This window comes from Mirounga angustirostris, unplaced genomic scaffold (assembly GCF_029215605.1).
Source record: "Mirounga angustirostris isolate CCGP_5_RB_7025 unplaced genomic scaffold, mMirAng1.0.hap1 SCAF_4, whole genome shotgun sequence".
NCBI classification, from domain to species: Eukaryota; Metazoa; Chordata; class Mammalia; order Carnivora; family Phocidae; genus Mirounga; species Mirounga angustirostris.
The window spans coordinates 164,749,499-164,767,129 of NW_026991712.1; the positions used below are offsets into that span (position 1 = coordinate 164,749,499).

Here is a 17,631-nt window from a genome sequence, read left to right on the forward strand (position 1 = left end):
AGCCATTACAATCAGATCAAAGAAAGAAGAAAGAAACTATAAAAATTAGAGAGGAATATATAAAATTGTCTCTTCTATTTAGAAAATACAGAAGAATTGACGGATTAACCAACAGAAACAATAAGACAATTCAGCAAAGTGGCTGATGTGTCTACAACCAACTAAAACATAATCAGAAAAAAAAAAAGATCTCATTCATAATAGAAGCGAAACCTATAAAACACCTAGGAATAAGTCTTAAAAATGTGCATAATCTTTAGCGGAAAAACTATGAAATTTTATTTTGAAGGACATAAAACCGAAATGCAGGGAGGTTTCATATTCATGGATAAACAAAGGATATGAACAAGAAATTCACATAAGAGGAAAGTAGAATTATGGATAAACACATGAAAAGATGCTCAACCTCAGTGATAACCAAAGACATACAAATTAAAACAAGATACCATTTCACACCCATCAAATTGGGAAAAACTAGAATGCCTGAAAATACCAAGTGTTGGCAAAGATACAAAACAATGAAAGCTGTCATACAGTGTCAGTGAGAGATTAAATTTGCATTACTCTTTGGACAGCAATCTGGCAATATCTAACGAAGTTGAGGATTCCCCTTCCCAGCAACCAGCTTCTCCTTTGGAGGCATATGCCCTAGAGTAACTCAAGCATGGGTGCAAACAGACATGTAGCAGTATCCGTGGGAATGTTTGCATTGTTTGTAACTGTGTGGACAAAGCTGTTAGTGTAGTTACTCTTAAATCACTGAACTGTCATATCAGATGTAACGGTACATGTGCATCAAAATATCAAGTTGTACACCTTAATTATATACAATTTTTATTTGTCAATTATACTGCAACAAACATGAAAAAAATAAAAACATCTAATAGAGCAAGAAGAAAGAAAGAAGGTTCAGTGTAACAGATGTGTATGGATTGTCTTGGATTTCTCAGAGACCAGTCCATCCCAGTATATAATGAGGAACTGGACCATCAAAGCATTCTTATAGACAAGCAGTATCCTGTTAGAAAATAAATGTAGACAACGGCCCAATTCCCAATTGCAATAAAAAATATAAAAATACCCAAAAATAAATACAGAATTTTACTGAGAGACATACAAAACAACTTGATTAAATAGAGTCAGATGCCAAAAAGTGAGTAAGAAGATTCAATATCATGTAGATGGATTTTTTCTCTTACTAACCCATACCTATGATGTTAATCAGTCAGAATTACACAAGTTGTTTGGGGTTTTTCTTGGCAGGGGGAACAGGAGGTGTCTTTTATTTTTTAATTTAAGGATGTTCATCTTGAGTTTATCTAGCAAAATAAACAAGGGAGAATAAATTTTTTAAGTTAAAAGAAGGACAAATGAGAGAGGACTTTCCCTATTAAATATTTAAGTATATTATAAAGCTATGATAACTAAAATGGTGTGGGTCATGCACAGGAAAAGACAAATAGGTAGCAAATAGAAATAGAATAGAATAGAAAGTTGATAAACAAAACCAAATGTACATAATGTGATATATATGTGATAAAGGTGAATTTAAAATTGGTGGTAGATGGAATATTTATAGCGTTTGGTTAAATGGCTAATCAATCAAGGAGAACAAAGTAGACTCTTATCTCCTATCATATGCCTAAATAAATTCCAGGTGGACTTAAAGACAAAAGTACTAGAAGAAAACGTTGGTTTATTTAATTATCATACTTTTATTGAATGCCTCTTATCTGCCTGGGCACACATTCTGGACAATGATGTGTGAGTAAGTATAGTGTGGGTTGGTTTAATTTTATGATGAAAATTCCTTAAGTTATTTAAATGCCGTTGGGGAAAAATATTTAATGCTTCAAAAAATGTGCACATTATATTAAGTGAAAGATCAGGTTACAATATAGTATTTATAGTTGGATCTTGTTTTTATATAAAAAAATAAAGAAATAAATATATATAAGGAAAAGCATACATAGAACAAAGCCTGGAAAGATAGTCACCAAAACGTTGTGAGTCCTGAAAGTTGTTTTTATCTTCTGTGTGCTCTTCTGTTTTATAAGTTTTCTGCAATGAATATTTTATCATAATGACACATTATGAACATTTTTGTCCTTAATGAGTTAGAATGAATTATGCTTGGAAATTAAGGAAATAATCTTGTTCCCACTATACTTTTATTAATTAACAACAATCTCTTGACATCATCATATATCCAATGAATGTTCAAGTTTCCAATTATCTTATAAATGTTCTAATATTTTTTTAAATTTACAGTTTTTTGAATCAGGGTCCAGATAAGGCCCGTACATTGAATTGGTTGTCTCGTACGGTTTTTAATCAATAGGTTTCTGCCTCCATCTTTTTTTTTTCCTCCATCCCTTGTAATTTATTTGTTGAGGAAATCAGGTAACTTGCCCAGTGGAATTTTTCATATTCTGGGTTTTGCCAAGCATATTCCCAGAGTATCATTTCATATATCCCTCCATCCTCTATATTTCCTGTAAGTCAAAATTGGATCCAGTGACTTGATACAATTCAGGCTTCATTTTTTTTTCTTCATTCTTTTTTTTTTTTTTTTTTTAACAAAATGACTCTGTAAGTAGTGGTATTCATGATATCTGGTTGTTTCTCTTATGTTTCTCCTATTGTGATGTCAGCAAGTGTTGACGATTAATGCCTTGATCAGTTCATTTCAATATGCGTTCATGGGTACAAATATTTTTATTTAGCAACTTGGATGCCCCAGTGGGCTAAACTCTTTGAACTGGTGTCATCTCTCTGTCTGTTGGAACTCCAGAATTCTCTCAATCTATCAGTGATGTGGTACATGGAATCTGGAAACAGACTTGAGGCTCCCAGGGGCCTGAGCAAGTCTCTGTAATATACAGCACTGTTAGCTTGAAGGATGGCTTCTTTTAGAAAGTTTTGCTTCATAAATAGTAGAATGGAAATATTGTTCCAATTTGCTGACAGCTGGCACCACATCGTGCGCCATGCACAAATATTCATCACCCACCCATAGATCCCATCTTTGATATTTACCAGAGCACTAGGGGGGTCCTTCACTCAATCACAACTTCTGTTGTTATTTGTACAATTATCTGGAAAGGAGCAGCAACCTCAGAACCTGGGGAGCCAGTTCATTATTCTGGTGATTGTTGTCTTTGCTAGTGCTCAGAAGTTCAGGGGACAGATGGGCGTCGGGGAAGCCAGATGCCGCACGATTCCACCCCTGGCAAGCCCAGCAGGCTCTTGCTGGAGCCCTCATTTTAGGAGGGAAAGGGCAGAGGCTGAGCTTGGGGAAAGGAAAGGCGCCATGACATGCTGGTCATTTTTACTCTGTGCTGCTGGATCCCGGGGGCCATGTCTAGAAGAGTAGTCAAGACAGGCCACTGCCACAGTGGGGTGGAGTTAGGCAGAAGGACAGTTGTCTCATCTGGAAGGACAGGACTGTTTAGCAATGCAGAGCTGTCGAATGCTTTCAGTATGCCTGTCCGCAGAGACAGATGGCTTGGGCCTTCAGGCGGCCCCATCCTGGCCTCCCCGGGCTGCTGAAGAGTAAGCTGGTGCCATCTGGGGGTTGGGGGACAGAGCAGAGCTCCACTGGAAAGGTTAGAACAACAAGCAGTTCCTAGAGACTGGATTCACACTGAGATGGGCTGGGCACAGAATGGCACCGAGTAGAGACAGGAGGGGCTGATCACTCTCTCCGTTGCTGGCTCCCTGTGCCATCTTCCCTGCGTCTGATGCTCACGGCCCCTCCAGCAGTCAGCACTGGTGCTAAAGTCTGGGAGTGTAGGCTATGGGATGAAAAGCTGTTGTTCAAAATAAGGCCATGCTGACATCGGGTCGGGGGTCTCTCGTACATCCAGGTCTACGACGGCAACAACAACTCCGCCCGTTTGCTGGGGGTGTTCAGCCGTTCGGAGATGATGGGGGTGACTTTGAACAGCACATCCAGCAGTCTGTGGCTTGATTTCATCACTGACGCTGAGAACACCAGCAAGGGCTTTGAGCTGCAATTTTCCAGTAAGTCCTTCTTGAGTCAGAGTGGACGATGAAGTCAAGCTTTCCCTGGTCCCCCAAACAGGGAGGTCGGGCTCTGGGACGTCACCCCTCATTTAAGAGGTTCGGTTTTCTCTGACTGGTGCATGCTGAGCGGACTGTTTCCTCTGAGATCTTGTGCCTGTGCTCTGGGTAAGCAGCCACTTGGTATCCGCTCTAAGGTTTACATCTATGGTTAACTGAGAGTCACGCATACCTGTTACTCACTAATACTTCCAAAATATAAACACTGAGGCTTTTAACTAAAGCAACCAAAGCCTTTCCTAATCACAGCATTTATAAAATAAGGTTCAGCTACAGCCAGATGTAAAACATGCAAATGCTAATGTGTAATTATGTTCTTTTGCACTACTCCCTAAAGACTTCAGTCTTGATTCTTTCCCTTTTTCGTGGTTTTAGTTTGACTTTTACTCCCAAGATTTCAAAAACGGAAAGCAGCCCCGGGGTACTTGGGATTACATCTCCACACCTGGGCTTCACGGCCCTTGTGTTCGTTGATTTGAGCTCCTGTACTTGCCCAGGAGATGCCAAGAAATGTGCTTTTCTAGGTTATTTTAAAATCCAATGGGTATCCATCAGCTGATAAATGGCTAAACAAAATGTGATGTACCCATCTGTACAATGGAATGTTATTCAGCTGTCAAAAAGGAATGAAGCGCTGATCCATGCAACACCATGGATGAGCCTTGAAAACACTGCTGAGTGAAGGAAGCCAATCACAAAGGCCATGTGTTATATGATCTATTTATATGAACTGTCCGGAGTAGGCACATCCATAGAGACAGAGAGGAAATTTTGGTGGCCAAGGGCAAGGGGGTGTGTGTATAGGGTTTCTCTAGAAGTGATGAAAAGACCCTAAGGTTGATTGTGAAGATAGTTGCACACCTCTGCGAATATACTAAAAGACAGTGCATCAAATGCTTCAGATGGGCAAGTGTTCGGTATGTGAATTCTATCTCAATAAAGCTGTTAGAAAACCAGTGAATCCACCCAAGATTCCTCTTGCCTGGGCTCTAGGCCATCTGGCCTAAGCGTCTATGCCTGGTACAGCAGGCCCATCATGGGAAGAGGATTGAATAAAGTGGCATGCGAGTTCCATCTCCATTGTCTGAGAATGTGTGACTTTGGAACCATTTATTGAACCAGACAGTGTTCTCGGTCATTACCCCTCCCTACAAGACCGCTGTGGATAAGAAACATGAAGCACCCTATAGCAGGTGCTCTGTGAAGACGTTCTGCGTAAGCCTTCTCCAGACTTTCTCAATAGACTGTATTTAAACAGGACGTAATTGAACTTTGAAACATGCATTTGAAGTGACATTTCCCTATTACACGATCCCATCAGAATGTCTCAGCGAGCCAAATGGAAAGAGCAGCCCTGCTAACAAAATGCTCTGGGGGGTCAAACAAAGGAAATAGAAAACCCAGACCCTGTGTCTGAAAACTATTAAAAGCTGTCCTGGGAGAAAGAGCTGAAGCCATTTCCACGCCGCAGCCGGGAGCGAATCCTGCACGCTGCACCTCTCCTGAGCACAGCCACGTGGGGCCCCCCCGAGCAGTGAGACCGGCGGAAGCCAGGAGCACGTGCCTGGTGGCTTCCGTGAGGACATGGGCTTCACACTGAGGGAGGAAAGGGCGTGCAGCTCCTGCCACGCCGGGTCTTGCTTACCCTCTCTCTCCTCTCTTCGGCAGGTTTTGAACTCATCAAGTGTGAGGATCCAGGAACTCCCCAGTTTGGCTACAAGGTTCAGGATGGAGGCCATTTTGCAGGAAGCTCTGTGTCCTTCAGCTGTGACCCTGGATACAGCCTGCGGGGCAGTGAGGAGCTGCTGTGCCTGAGTGGGGAGCGCAGGACCTGGGACCGGCCTCTCCCCACCTGTGTCGGTAGGAGGCCTCTTGCTCTTCGAGTGACCACTCGGGCCCCCCCCCCAGGCCCAGGCTCCCCGCTCTGGTCTCGAGAAGGCTCTCCCGTTGGACCCCACGCTCCAGCACGTGGGGCTGCCTAACTGGACTGAGCGCCGCCGTTCACAGGAGCCAACCCTCGCCCTGCGCCCCTTCTCGGTTCCCTCGCTTGCACACCTCAGTAGGCCCGTGTGGCGGCACGCTCAGGCAGGGGGCTTGCCACTGTCACGTGTTGAGCCAGGTGGGACCACAGCCAGGTCATGCCCTCAGAACTGTAGTGCTGGTGACAGAGAAGAGGGAGGAGCGTCAAGTAGGAAGAGGTGGAGCATTTGCCTGGCTTCCAAAGGTTCCTGCAGCCCCCAGACTCAAACAAGCCTCCGACTCCCTCTGGGCCTCAGTGTCCCCATAGGCAAAATGGGGTTTATGCCCCCTTTTCTGGGGGAAGTTGGAAGAAAGAGTAAGATAATGAGCTAGCATCTCTCTCATTCTTGAGAAAGAATATAATAATGAACCAGCACCTTCTTAAGCCTGCGGTGTTTCCAGAATGTCAGCAGAGGCTCTCTCTAAGCTCTCTCCATGTGTCATAGGATGAGAGAAGCCTGGTCCAAGACAGGAGTATGAAGTAGGCAGAACCTGTCATTCCGTCGGTCTGGCCTTCTCCTCTCTCACCACCCACCTCACTGCATCTCTTACCCTCCCTGCTGATCAAGATTCCCACCACCCTGCTTTGTCCTGCTTCCCCATCGCCAAACACCAGGCCTTTCCCTCCATCCCCTTCCCCTGGTGCCACAACCTCAGCATGTTTGCTGTACAGCACCAGCTAATCTTGTAAGAACAAAACATCCACTGGGAAAACATTTAAGTACCTACCAAGCGCCACACACCAGAATTGGTGCAGTTATATGTTTGGGTATGTGCAGAAGCAGAGAAATACAAGAAAGAAAGAATAAAGCATTTTCCCCTGCCCTTGGGGAGCCTATAGCCTAGCAAGGCAAATAGACACATAAACAGATAATTATAATACAAGATAAGCACCATGCAAAGACTTATGGGCAAAGTGTTGGGGCAATATGAGGAAAGGAAGGGTAAGAATTTACCAGCAGGAGGGGAGGATGGGGGCTGGGCTTCTAGCCTGAGCATGTGTGAGGGCTGGAGGGGTGAACCAGCATGGTGGGCAGTGGTAATGGCCAATATTCTTTTCCCCTAGACAGCTCCCTGTTAACAGGATCTTCAACACTGTTACAGAACAGAGGGCCTGAAGGAGAGGATTTTAAGCCTGACAGTGGACAAACCAGCATGGCGACCTCTAAGTAGCCTATAGAGACTTCCCCACCCTCTGAGCTTAAGATCGGCTCAGTCTGCAGGCATGCCCCATCCCTTTCTCCCTGCATCCCTGTTTTTATCCCCTGCTTTCATTCATGTGCCAGGCCCTATGCGGGGCACTAGGAACCCTGACAAGGGCAGATCCCAGGCCAGCAAGGGGGACACATGCGTAAACAGACGACAGTGTAATACCACAGGCAAGCTAGAGCAAGTGAAATAGGAAGGAGATGATTCACGTTACAAGACAGTTACCTCCTTTGCAGGAAGGATTCACTGTGAGGTTCTTTTGAATATCAAATGTGCCAGTTGGGCTGAACTTAGCGGATCCACTCAAGCAGTGCTAGTAAGGGTACTTATATTTTGAACCTTGGGGCTTTTCCCCACTGAGACTCCCTCAGGCCCCACATAGAGGAGTGAAGCTGTGTATCTGGGGTGGCAGGTGTATATTTTTACATATGTCATGTTGTGGTGGACTTTATCACAGTCTAGCAGGAGTGACCACTGTACCTTAAAATAACCCAAGGCTTTCTTCATTGATGAGTGGACACTGCAGCCCAACTGAAGCAGCCAAGACTCTAAGGATGGGAAGAAGGGCAAAGAGCAGAAAGAGTAGAGTCTTCTGGTCATATCAATGCATCTGCACCTTGCTGGCCTCTGGGCTCCTCCCACCCACGTGCCAGCCCCTAGATGTTAGGTCCGGGAGGAAAGGAACAGTAGTGTCTGTAAGGAAGAGCCCTCCCCCGCCATGCTGCCTCCAAACACTCACCTTTAGGGAAGCAGGAGGGGCTTCTCCATCTGGAATATGGAAGAAAGCTCTAGCCAACGGCACGGATAATGTTCTGCCACCTCTCCACTACCACCATTATTTGTGGGGCCAGATAGGCTTCCTTCCCCCAGCTCACGGCCCGTCCTCTTGCCCACACCCACTCTTCCAACGTGGCCCATTCAGCCCTGAGTCCTTCAAGCACCTCCTGTCCCAAAAGCACCCTGAGGGGACTCGTGACAAGGCGGGAGCAAAGGATCCGGTCTCAGGAGAGTGCCTCCTTCCTAACCCTGCCATAGTGCTCCCCTGTGAAGCCATGGGGCTCTTGAGATGCTTAACGAAGGTGAAGGCCAATCTTCTACCTGTGACCTCGATCCCGTCTTCTTCAGTTTCTTCTAAGGATTTTGCTCAATCATCCCCTTTCCTAAAAAACTCCACAATAAATCTCCTGCTCTTCAGTTTCACTCATGCTCCCTTGACTCAGACCCTCATAGTAATTTTCCTGGGAAGCAGTAAGTGTCACTTATTCATCTGATCCTCCATGTATCTCCCCATTCAGTAAACACTTACTAAAACGTCTGTGACGTGCCAGGCACTACAGCGGCACTGGGTGTGCAAATAGGAGTAGGACGAGGTCCCTGCTGCCAAGGCGTTTGGAGTCTTGTGAAGGAGACTGACATGACTGCCACACGGTACATGTGTTGTGATAAAAACCTGCTCATGTTATAACAGAGACACAAGGGAGGACAGCAGCAACTCTACCTGGGAGGGGAGAGGCCATTAAAGGTTCCCCAGGGAAGATGTTTTCAGGCTGTCAGTCCATGTGGACACATGAAGAGGCCTCGTGTTCCTGGCTCATAGCATTCATGAGGCTTGACTGGACCGAGGGCTGTCAGGAAGGGGCCCAAGAGGCCAGAGGGAGCCCCTCTGGGGCTTGGACTTCATTCCAGGAAGGAAGGTTTGAAGCAAGCAGTGACGCAGTCAGTTTGCATTCTAGAAAGATCCATCTCGTGGCACTGCTGGGGGGAGAGTGGGCAACTGTGCCGCCCTAGAGATGGCCAGGGCCTAGGCCAAGACTCTAGCAATGGGGCCGAGGGGCATCGATGTAACAGACGCCCCAGAGGTTCAGGGTCTGGGTCTCGGAGGCAGATCAGACATGGGGAGGACGAAGGCCAGAGGATCAGCAGCTTCTGACCTGGGTGACTAGGTGCTCCAACGGGGCGTGTAGACCTCTGCACTGTTCCCCTGCCTCCAGTTCCTCCTTTTCCATCCCTCCGTGCCCTTAAGGCTGCTCCCAGAGCATGTAAAGTTCACTAGCATATAAGGTGACCAGTTCTTCCCCAACAGAGTACATAGACACTAGCCTCATGCACGGCGCCCTTGGACGTCCGATGCTGCGCCACTTCACAGCCCTGTCTCTCGCCCCCGTCTCCTCCCCTGGCCTCCGTCCACCACGCTGTTGCCCACTGCCAGGACATCTGCCCTTTCCCCTCTCTCCTGCTGTGCCCCCTACACCAGCCCTACCACCCAGCCAGCCCGGTCCACTCCTGCTTCTCCTTCACGACTCCCCTACCCCGTGTGAGGGGAAGTCGTCACTTCTCCTCTGAGCTGTCACCCACCACCAGTGCGCCTCTGTTGGGACCCGCGGTGGCTGTCTCCTCCTCTAGACCGTTAGCTCTCGGGAGGAAGGATGCAGTGTCTCGCTTGCCTCCGCATCCCTGGCACCCCATACAGGCCCCGTGGCTGAAGACACAGGTTCAAGTGTCTGCACATGGCCAGGGAGGCTTCGAGGAGTTTGGGCGCGGAGTAGGCTGTCAGCCATCCACCCAGGGACCTTTGTAAAAATGGCTTTATTGAGATACAATTCACGTCCCTTACGCTTCACCCCTTTAAAATGTACAATTCAGGGCTTTTTGGTTTATTCCCAGGGCTTTGCAACTGTCACCAATGGGATTTTTGAACATCTTGTCCACCCGAAAGAAGCCCTGCACCCATTAGCAATCCCTCCCACCTGCCCACTCCCTCCAGGCCGTGGCTACCTCCACTGTCCTTTCTGCCTCTATAGATTGTTCTGGCCTAGACATTTTATATAAACCGAATCATATAATACGTGGCCTTTTGAGTGTGACTTAACTTAGCCTCATGTTTTCAAGTCCATGCCTGTTGTAGCAGGTACAAGTCCTTCACCCTTTTTTATGATCAAATACTATTCCGTTGTATGGATTACACCATATTTGTCTACCCATCCATCGGCTGATGGACATTGGGTTGTTTCCATCTTTGGGCTATTATGCATCATACTGCTGTGAGCATTTTTGTGTGAACGTATGCTTTCATTCTCCTGGGTCTGTGCTGCTCGTGGAATTGCACGGTCCTATGGTGACTACGTGCAACATTTTGAGGAACTATGAACCCGTTTCCCAAAGCAGCTGCCCCCTGTTGCCTTCCTACCAGCACATGTGTACGGGTCCCAGTTTCTCCACATCCTCATCGACTTTCCTGTCTGGCTTTTTGACTGCAGCCATCCTTGTGGACATGAGGCGTGTCTCACTGTGGTTTTCGTTTGCATTTCCCGGATGACTAATGACGTTGAGCAGCTTTTCGTGTGCTCACTGGCCATTTGCATACTCAGATGCTTTGCCCATTGTTTAATTGGGCTGTTTACCTTTTCATTGTTAAGTTGTAGGGGTTCTTTGTAGATTGTGGATACAAGTTCCATCCGGGGGTCTTTCTGTGTGCTGTGCTCAGTTACCTGAAGGGAACAAGAAGGGCTTGGGCACACTGACAAGAGGAGCCACTGAGTCACCACTGGCCATGCAGGCCACCCCATAAAGCTCACTTTTTTGGGATTTCTTGCAGCTGAGTGTGGAGGGACAGTGAAAGGAGAAGTGTCGGGGCAGGTGCTATCACCCGGGTATCCGGCTCCCTATGAACACAATCTCAACTGCATCTGGACCATCGAGGCTGATGCTGGTTGCACCATCGGGTAAGTGTCACGGCTGACAAAGTCACTGCTTGCTGGCCATTCGGGTGAGTCGTCACCAGCATCGTCTTCGGGCCACTCAGCCAGTGGCTGGCCCTGCCCACTTCACCTGGAGGCCCTTGTGATCAGCAGTGGTCGCTGTGACCCCAGGCTCGGGCTGGGGCCCAAGGAAAACCTGGAGAGGCCAGTCTGGGCCTCACAGGGCTGCTGTCCAGGTTCAGACAACTCTGGCCTCGGTAGCACAGTCACGGCAGAGTAGCTGAGGGCAGAGCTGGAGGTCATACGGACCCCAGCAGGAATCCCAGCCCTGCCACCTGCTGTTTGCAAGACTTCGGGCACAGCCCTTATTTGCTCTTACAGTAGCGGCGTCTCGGGGGAAAGCACTAAATGGGACAGCAACGCGCCCAGCATCGTACTGGGAACATAGTAAATTCCTAGGAACACTTCTGTGGTTATTTCTCGAACAGTAGTGTCAGCTCAGAGCGGTATGATCCCAGATTGTTTCCTGTTCTCAGTCTGAGTGTCCTCATCTGTAAAGTGAGGGCAAAAATGCTGGTATTTGATGGTTGCAGAGGGAGTAATTACAAAAGCCCAGCAGTGTCTGATACTTCATACACACTCCCTCAAAATATAACTTCCTTTCTATACTAGCATCTGACCAGCAGGATTTATTTCCGAGGGTTCCAGAAAGTCAGAGAAGAAAGGAACATCACCATTTACCCAGCACAGGGCCTGGCACATCTTTCCTCTTATCAGTTCTTCGCTAATAGTAAGTTCTAATAATAAATAGACATTACTCTTGGTCCCATTTTATAGATGAGAACACTGAGATCCCAAGGGAATGCATAGTGTGTCTCAGTTCGCACAGTGAGTCCCACAGAAAGCTAGACTGTGAACCCAGGTTTTTCTGAATCTTCGCACTATTCACACTGCTGGCAAAGCTGGGCCTTGCTTGAGCTGTGGTTCAGAAGAGCTGTGAGGAAAGGAGCAGGTTGGGGTGGCAGGATGAGCAGAGGTCTGGAAGGAGGATCGAAAAGGCAATTGGAGAGGAGACAGAGTCTGGCTGGAGAGGGGGAGGCATGTGGACAAGGAATGAGAGGTAGAGAGGGTTGAAGTATGGCATGGTCATGGAAGATCTTAAATGCCAGCAGAACAGAGGGAGCCATGGTAGGTTCTTGAGCAGGGTTGTCCCACCAGGGTCGTTTACAGTGGAGAGAGCTCACGGGAATAAAACCGGTCAGAAGTCTATCACAGTGACCCAGGAATGAAATGTTGAGGATTTGCAATAGTGGGGAGCCAAGGCACGGAGAAGTGTAGCTAGAGAAGATTCTGCCCTAGAGGGTTTTCAGTTAAAGGGAATGGACGGAATGGATACCTTACTGCAAGAGATAAAGACATTTGTGTTTTTGCTGGTGTGCACAGACGGGTCCTTAGACTCAGTTCAATTACAATTAAAGAAATGCATTAAGTGTTTGCTATGTGCACGTTTTTGAGCCAAGCCCTGTGCAAAATGAGGTCAGCAGAGCTCTTAGGGGTTTTGCACTATTAGGGGGACAAGTTAAATATACAAATTCATCCTGCACACCACTGCTGGAGTAAGCTTCTGGAAGCACTCCTGACCAGCTCACCTGCTAATTGGAAACCTTCCATGACACCCACGCTCACAGAAGCTAAACATCTTATCCTGGTTTTCAAGGCCCTCGTGACCTCAACCTACCTGCCCAACCTTATTTCCCGCCCCTTCACTCCAGGGACACTCCAGCAGAGCTGAGCGACTGGTGGCTCCTGTGCATGTCCAAGCTCATGGCCTCAGTAGGGCCCTCATGGGGAATGAATGAATGAATGAATGAAGCAGGACTCGGGTCCAAAAGGGGATCATATGACTAGTAGATCCATGATAGTCCCTCAGTAAGTGTTAAGCGAGCAATGTGTGAATCAGGAGCATAACGATTCTTCCACGGTAATGTGCATGTATGCAAATCAGGAGGCTTTCCTGCTTCCCTACCTTGGAGCATCGCTCACTCATTCGTTCATTGATTCATGTAAAAACCACCTGTCTGTTGAACATGTGGCATTGCCTGGGTGAGGTGCTGGCGTCACATAAGTGATGGAGACCCGGGCACCCGGGTTGGCAAAGGGGAGATGTGTGCAGACCCACAGGGAGGTGGAGGGATAGGGAGGGGCGGGGAGCAAAAGGCAGGACAGAAGACCAGAGATGCTCTCCTGACAGAGGCGACACAAGAGCTGAAGGATGGAGAGGACGTTGCCAGGTAGCCGGAGGAAGGTCGGCAGGAGGGGAGGTGACACGGTGTGGTCAGGCACAAGGCCCAGAGCATCAGCTGTGATCTAGTAGCAAGGGGCCGTGGCGGGAGGTAAAGCTGGTGGAGCAGGCTGTGGCCAGAGGGTCAAGGTCGAGGACTGGGTTTGGACCCATCCTGGCCTGAGATGCTGGGTTTGGACCCATCCTGGCAGCCTCATGGAGAATGGGGCAGCCTGGGGCAGGGAGTCCGAGGAGGACGCTGCGCCAGATCATAGTCGGGATGAGGAGCCGGAACCTGAGCGGCGGTAGTAGGGGTGGACAAGAAGGGAAAAATTCAGGAAACACTGAAGTGGTCACACCAGTGGTCTCACTCTCAGTAAACAGGGAAAGTGCGGCTTCTTCTGTTTCCCTGGGTTTTGTTGCATAACACACAATGTGTAACATACACAGAAAAGTTGAAAGAACAGCACATGAGCACCTGCACACCTACCACCTAGACTCAGCCATTATGAATATTTTGCCATATTTGCATTCTCTCTTATTTCCTTTTTGCTGAATCACTCAAGAGTACATTGTGGACATCATGGTACTCCAGTCCTAAGTACTTGGGCAAGCATCTTCTCAAGCGGAGGATGTGCTCCTCCACAACAGAGTGACATTAGCATACCTGAGACAGGCAGCGATTTCCCCGGAAGGAAGGTTTAAGACAAGGGCCAGAGAAGAGCAGAGGGATCTAGGAGCAGCTGACAGGCGAGCACAAGAAGTGGATGATGGAATTTCTGGGCAGGGGTGAGGACCATTGTCACTTATGGGAATCGTGAGCATGGGGTGAGCCGGAAGGGAGCCAGGAGGACCTCTTCATGGCCCTCAGGAGGAGAAGATCAAGACAGGGCCACCAACTATCCTCTGCAGGGTGACGCAGCAAGGACTATAAAGTCATGGGGCCTGCTGAATGTGTGTGCGAGGCCCCCACAATGGGGAAAAGCAGGCAGAAGGTGAAAGGAGCTTCCATCCTCCCTCTGGAAGGTTCTGGCAGCCTCAGAGCTTCAAAGGAGCTGATGCCAAGGGAGCAGAAGGGGGCTTCCAGCTACACTGAGAGCAGCCAAAAGATGGAGATGAGCCACAGGACACCTTTCCCTTTCTCGCTCAGTGCCCCAGCCCAGCTGGCCTTCCCAGACAGTGTGTGTGGTGTCCAGACGCACATCTATGCTCATGCCTGGTCTCTCTCTCTTTCTCCTCTCTCTCCCTCCTTCTCCCTCCTTCCCTCCTTCCCTGTTTCTCTCTCTCCTTCTCTTCCTCCCCTTCAGTACCCCCCCACACCCCTCACGTCAATAGCCAGCAGCAAAGTTAAGGGAATTCATGATTAGACCTAATTAAGACAAACACAAAAAGCCCCGTTTGTGTTTGAGTCCTTATTCAGAGTAAGATCTGTTATTTTTTTAAAGGGGAATATCTTTATAGGATGTTTCTATATTTTAAAAAAATACACTTGTTTTAAAAACTCAAAATGCAAACAATAAAGACATTTGTAGAGATCAAAAGTCCCCTTAATCTTACTCTGGTCTCCTCCACACACCCCACAGAAGATAACCCTTGAGATCTGTTTGTTCTACTTGCTCAGCAATACGTAGACCAAGCAGTTGCGGTAAACATGGTTTCTAAAACAAGATCATCTCTATGCATGGCTCAGTGACTTGCTTTTGATTTACTGTTTAATCCTCTATCATCATATTATTATGTCAATATATATAGATCAGCCTCATCCTGTTTGATGGCTACAGAGGATTCTGTTGTAGGCACAACCATAATTTATTTTTCTACTCCCCTGTTAATAAAGTAAATATTTTCAGTTTTTCACTCCAGTGAACATCCTTATACATGAATCTTTGAACAGTTGTCCAATTATTTCCTTAGGATATATTCTTAGAAGGCAAATTTTAATATATGACCGCAGATTTCCCTCTTGTTACTGCAGCAATTTACACATCCACCAAAAGCCTGCCTCCCCACACAGAATCACGAGCTATTGTCAACCCTGTCAGTGTCTATCAGTTTGACGGACAAAATGATATCTAATTGTCTTTGCTGCTTCCAGTTCTTAGTATATTTTCCTTTGGGGAGTTGTTTTTTTTTTTCCTTATAGAGTGTTCAACTGGGTTGATTTTTAGATAGTCTGTCATTTCAGTTTAGATTTCCTTTTAACATGAGGATTTAAATTTCTTAAAAAACATACTAATTGATTATATATATTTTGTATGATCTTTTTTGTTATTTTTACCACATTGTGCCCTTTTTACCTTTGGAATTTTTGTCTTCTTCATGTTCCATGTATATTTGAAAAAAGTGAAAAGAGCACAGGGTTTTATATATTTCTTTTCCATCAATGTATTATGCTTTTTTCCAAACAAAACACGCGATGCTTCTTTATTGCTTTCGTTCATTTTTAACTCTTGCTATTGTTAGCTGTTTTGATTTAATTGGCTTTGTTTTTTCCCCTAGTTATTTGAAAATTCTCTATCCTTTTTTTTTATTCCACCAGTGATCTTGTGTTTTCATTAATTCTGTTTTCAACAGCACTTATCTTGTTCTCCTTTATTTTGGAAATCTTGTTGTTTTCATTTTTATTTTAAGGAAACTGCTCTTTTTTTGTTTTGTTTTCGGATTGCTCTTGACAGCTTACTTTTGTTTTTTCGATGTATTATCATCTTGCATCTCCCTGAGAATACTATTTATGTTTTGTTTTACAATGTCTCCTATTTTTTCCTGCATTTACTGCATTTCGCAGTTGGGCCATTTTGTCTGATCGGTCAGCTGGATTCCTCTGAGGAGCTGCTTCTCTTTCCATCCCAGGAGGTTTGTTGTTCATTCAGGATCAAGTTGTAGCTCAGAGCTGGACTCCGGGACCAGACTGCTCACCACTCTGACCAGCTGTGCAGCTTGGGAAGATCTTGAAGCAGGTGCTCCAGGCCTCTGTTCTCTTATCTGTAAAATGGTGATTTAAGATGGTACCTACCACCTAAGGTTGCTATGAGGATAAGTGAGTTAACGTATCTAAACACTCAGAACAGTGCCTGGCATGGAATTCCCAAGTGATGAGAACTCCCTCCTGGGGCTGGGTAGGTGGTTGTTCATTTTACCCAGATGGGGCATCCCCTAAGCACAGCAGGCTATAAGTCACCCCTGAGTGTCACAGGTGGTGGGTGCCATGCTGTTGGTGGGAGCAGGTGTCAAGCAAGCTGCCCCTTGGTGTGGCAGATGGAATGAGTTGTGGGAAAGCCCACAGGCCAGTCCATGAGACCATTCCCAGGGGCACAGACAGGACAAGGCTTACAGATGCCTCTCCTCACCCCGCCCCAACCCCATCCAAGCACTGGAGGTGATCAGAGGGATCTGTGGTCAACCTCACCCCAGCAAGCCAGGCAAGGATAATCCCTGGCCAGAAGTGCCCAAGAGGGACAGTGGGGAGCTTCAGGGATCACACTCAGCCCTGAGTGGGGTCCAGGCAGGAAAATGGGCCCTTCTTGGATGTGTGTGACAAGCATAAGCTGACAGTCATATTCTGCCCTTGAACACAGGGGGCGTCTGCAGCGTTTGGCAGGCGCTTTTCGCCTGAATGCCAAGAATGGGACAGGCTGGCCAATGAACTCTATCCAGGCCTGGCAGCTAACAGCTGGAGAGCAGACAGTGAGCTGCACCCTCCATGTCACTCTTTCCTGTGCGGTCAGTACGTAGAACATGGAAGCTTCATCCGCTATGGATGAGACCTCTTCTCAGTTTCCAGTGTTGGCTTAGAGTTTTCCCTATTATAATGAGAGGACCAGCTCAGAGGAAAATTGGAGAGGAGAGGGAGGCAAAGCCTTCTGCTCTTGGTCCTCCCTTCTACATAATATTTATCAAACACATACAGCATATCACATTCTTGATAGGTTATTACTGTCCCCATTTTACAGATGACACCATTGAGGCCCTGGAAGGGGGACTGTCTCACAGTTACCCAGGGATGTGGGTTTCAGACCCGTTCTGTCTAGCTCCAGGTTTTTCTCTCCCCTGTCTGTCATCCTGACCCCGGTTTAGTTCCATTTAACAAAACATGCATTGAACACTTTCTCTGTGTCAGAGACTGTGCAATGGGAAACACAAGAATTAGACTAAGGCCAGTCTTTGTCTTCCAGGGGCTCACATTCTACGAAGGAAATAGTCAAACAAACAGGTCCCTCCAAGACAAAGTAGATACTGTAAGTGAGTGCAAGCCAAGTTCAGTAATGGAGAAGAGAGAGAGAGAAGGCCTGCCTGCAGGCATCAAGGCAAACATTCCAACTGAGGGGAAAGAGAGTGAAG

At 47.0% G+C, this 17,631-nt stretch overlaps 1 protein-coding gene across 1 annotated transcript in view; it reads left to right on the forward strand.

The window, feature by feature from the left end:
* Nucleotides 1-17,631, forward strand: part of CSMD2 (CUB and Sushi multiple domains 2) — a 590,090-nt gene that overhangs the window by 405,552 nt on the left and 166,907 nt on the right. The window contains exons 23-25 of the mRNA XM_064589508.1: nt 3,870-4,026; nt 5,755-5,946; nt 10,910-11,036. Of these exons, the coding sequence (XP_064445578.1) occupies nt 3,870-4,026; nt 5,755-5,946; nt 10,910-11,036 (476 nt within the window). The remainder of the gene's footprint in view (nt 1-3,869; nt 4,027-5,754; nt 5,947-10,909; nt 11,037-17,631) is intronic.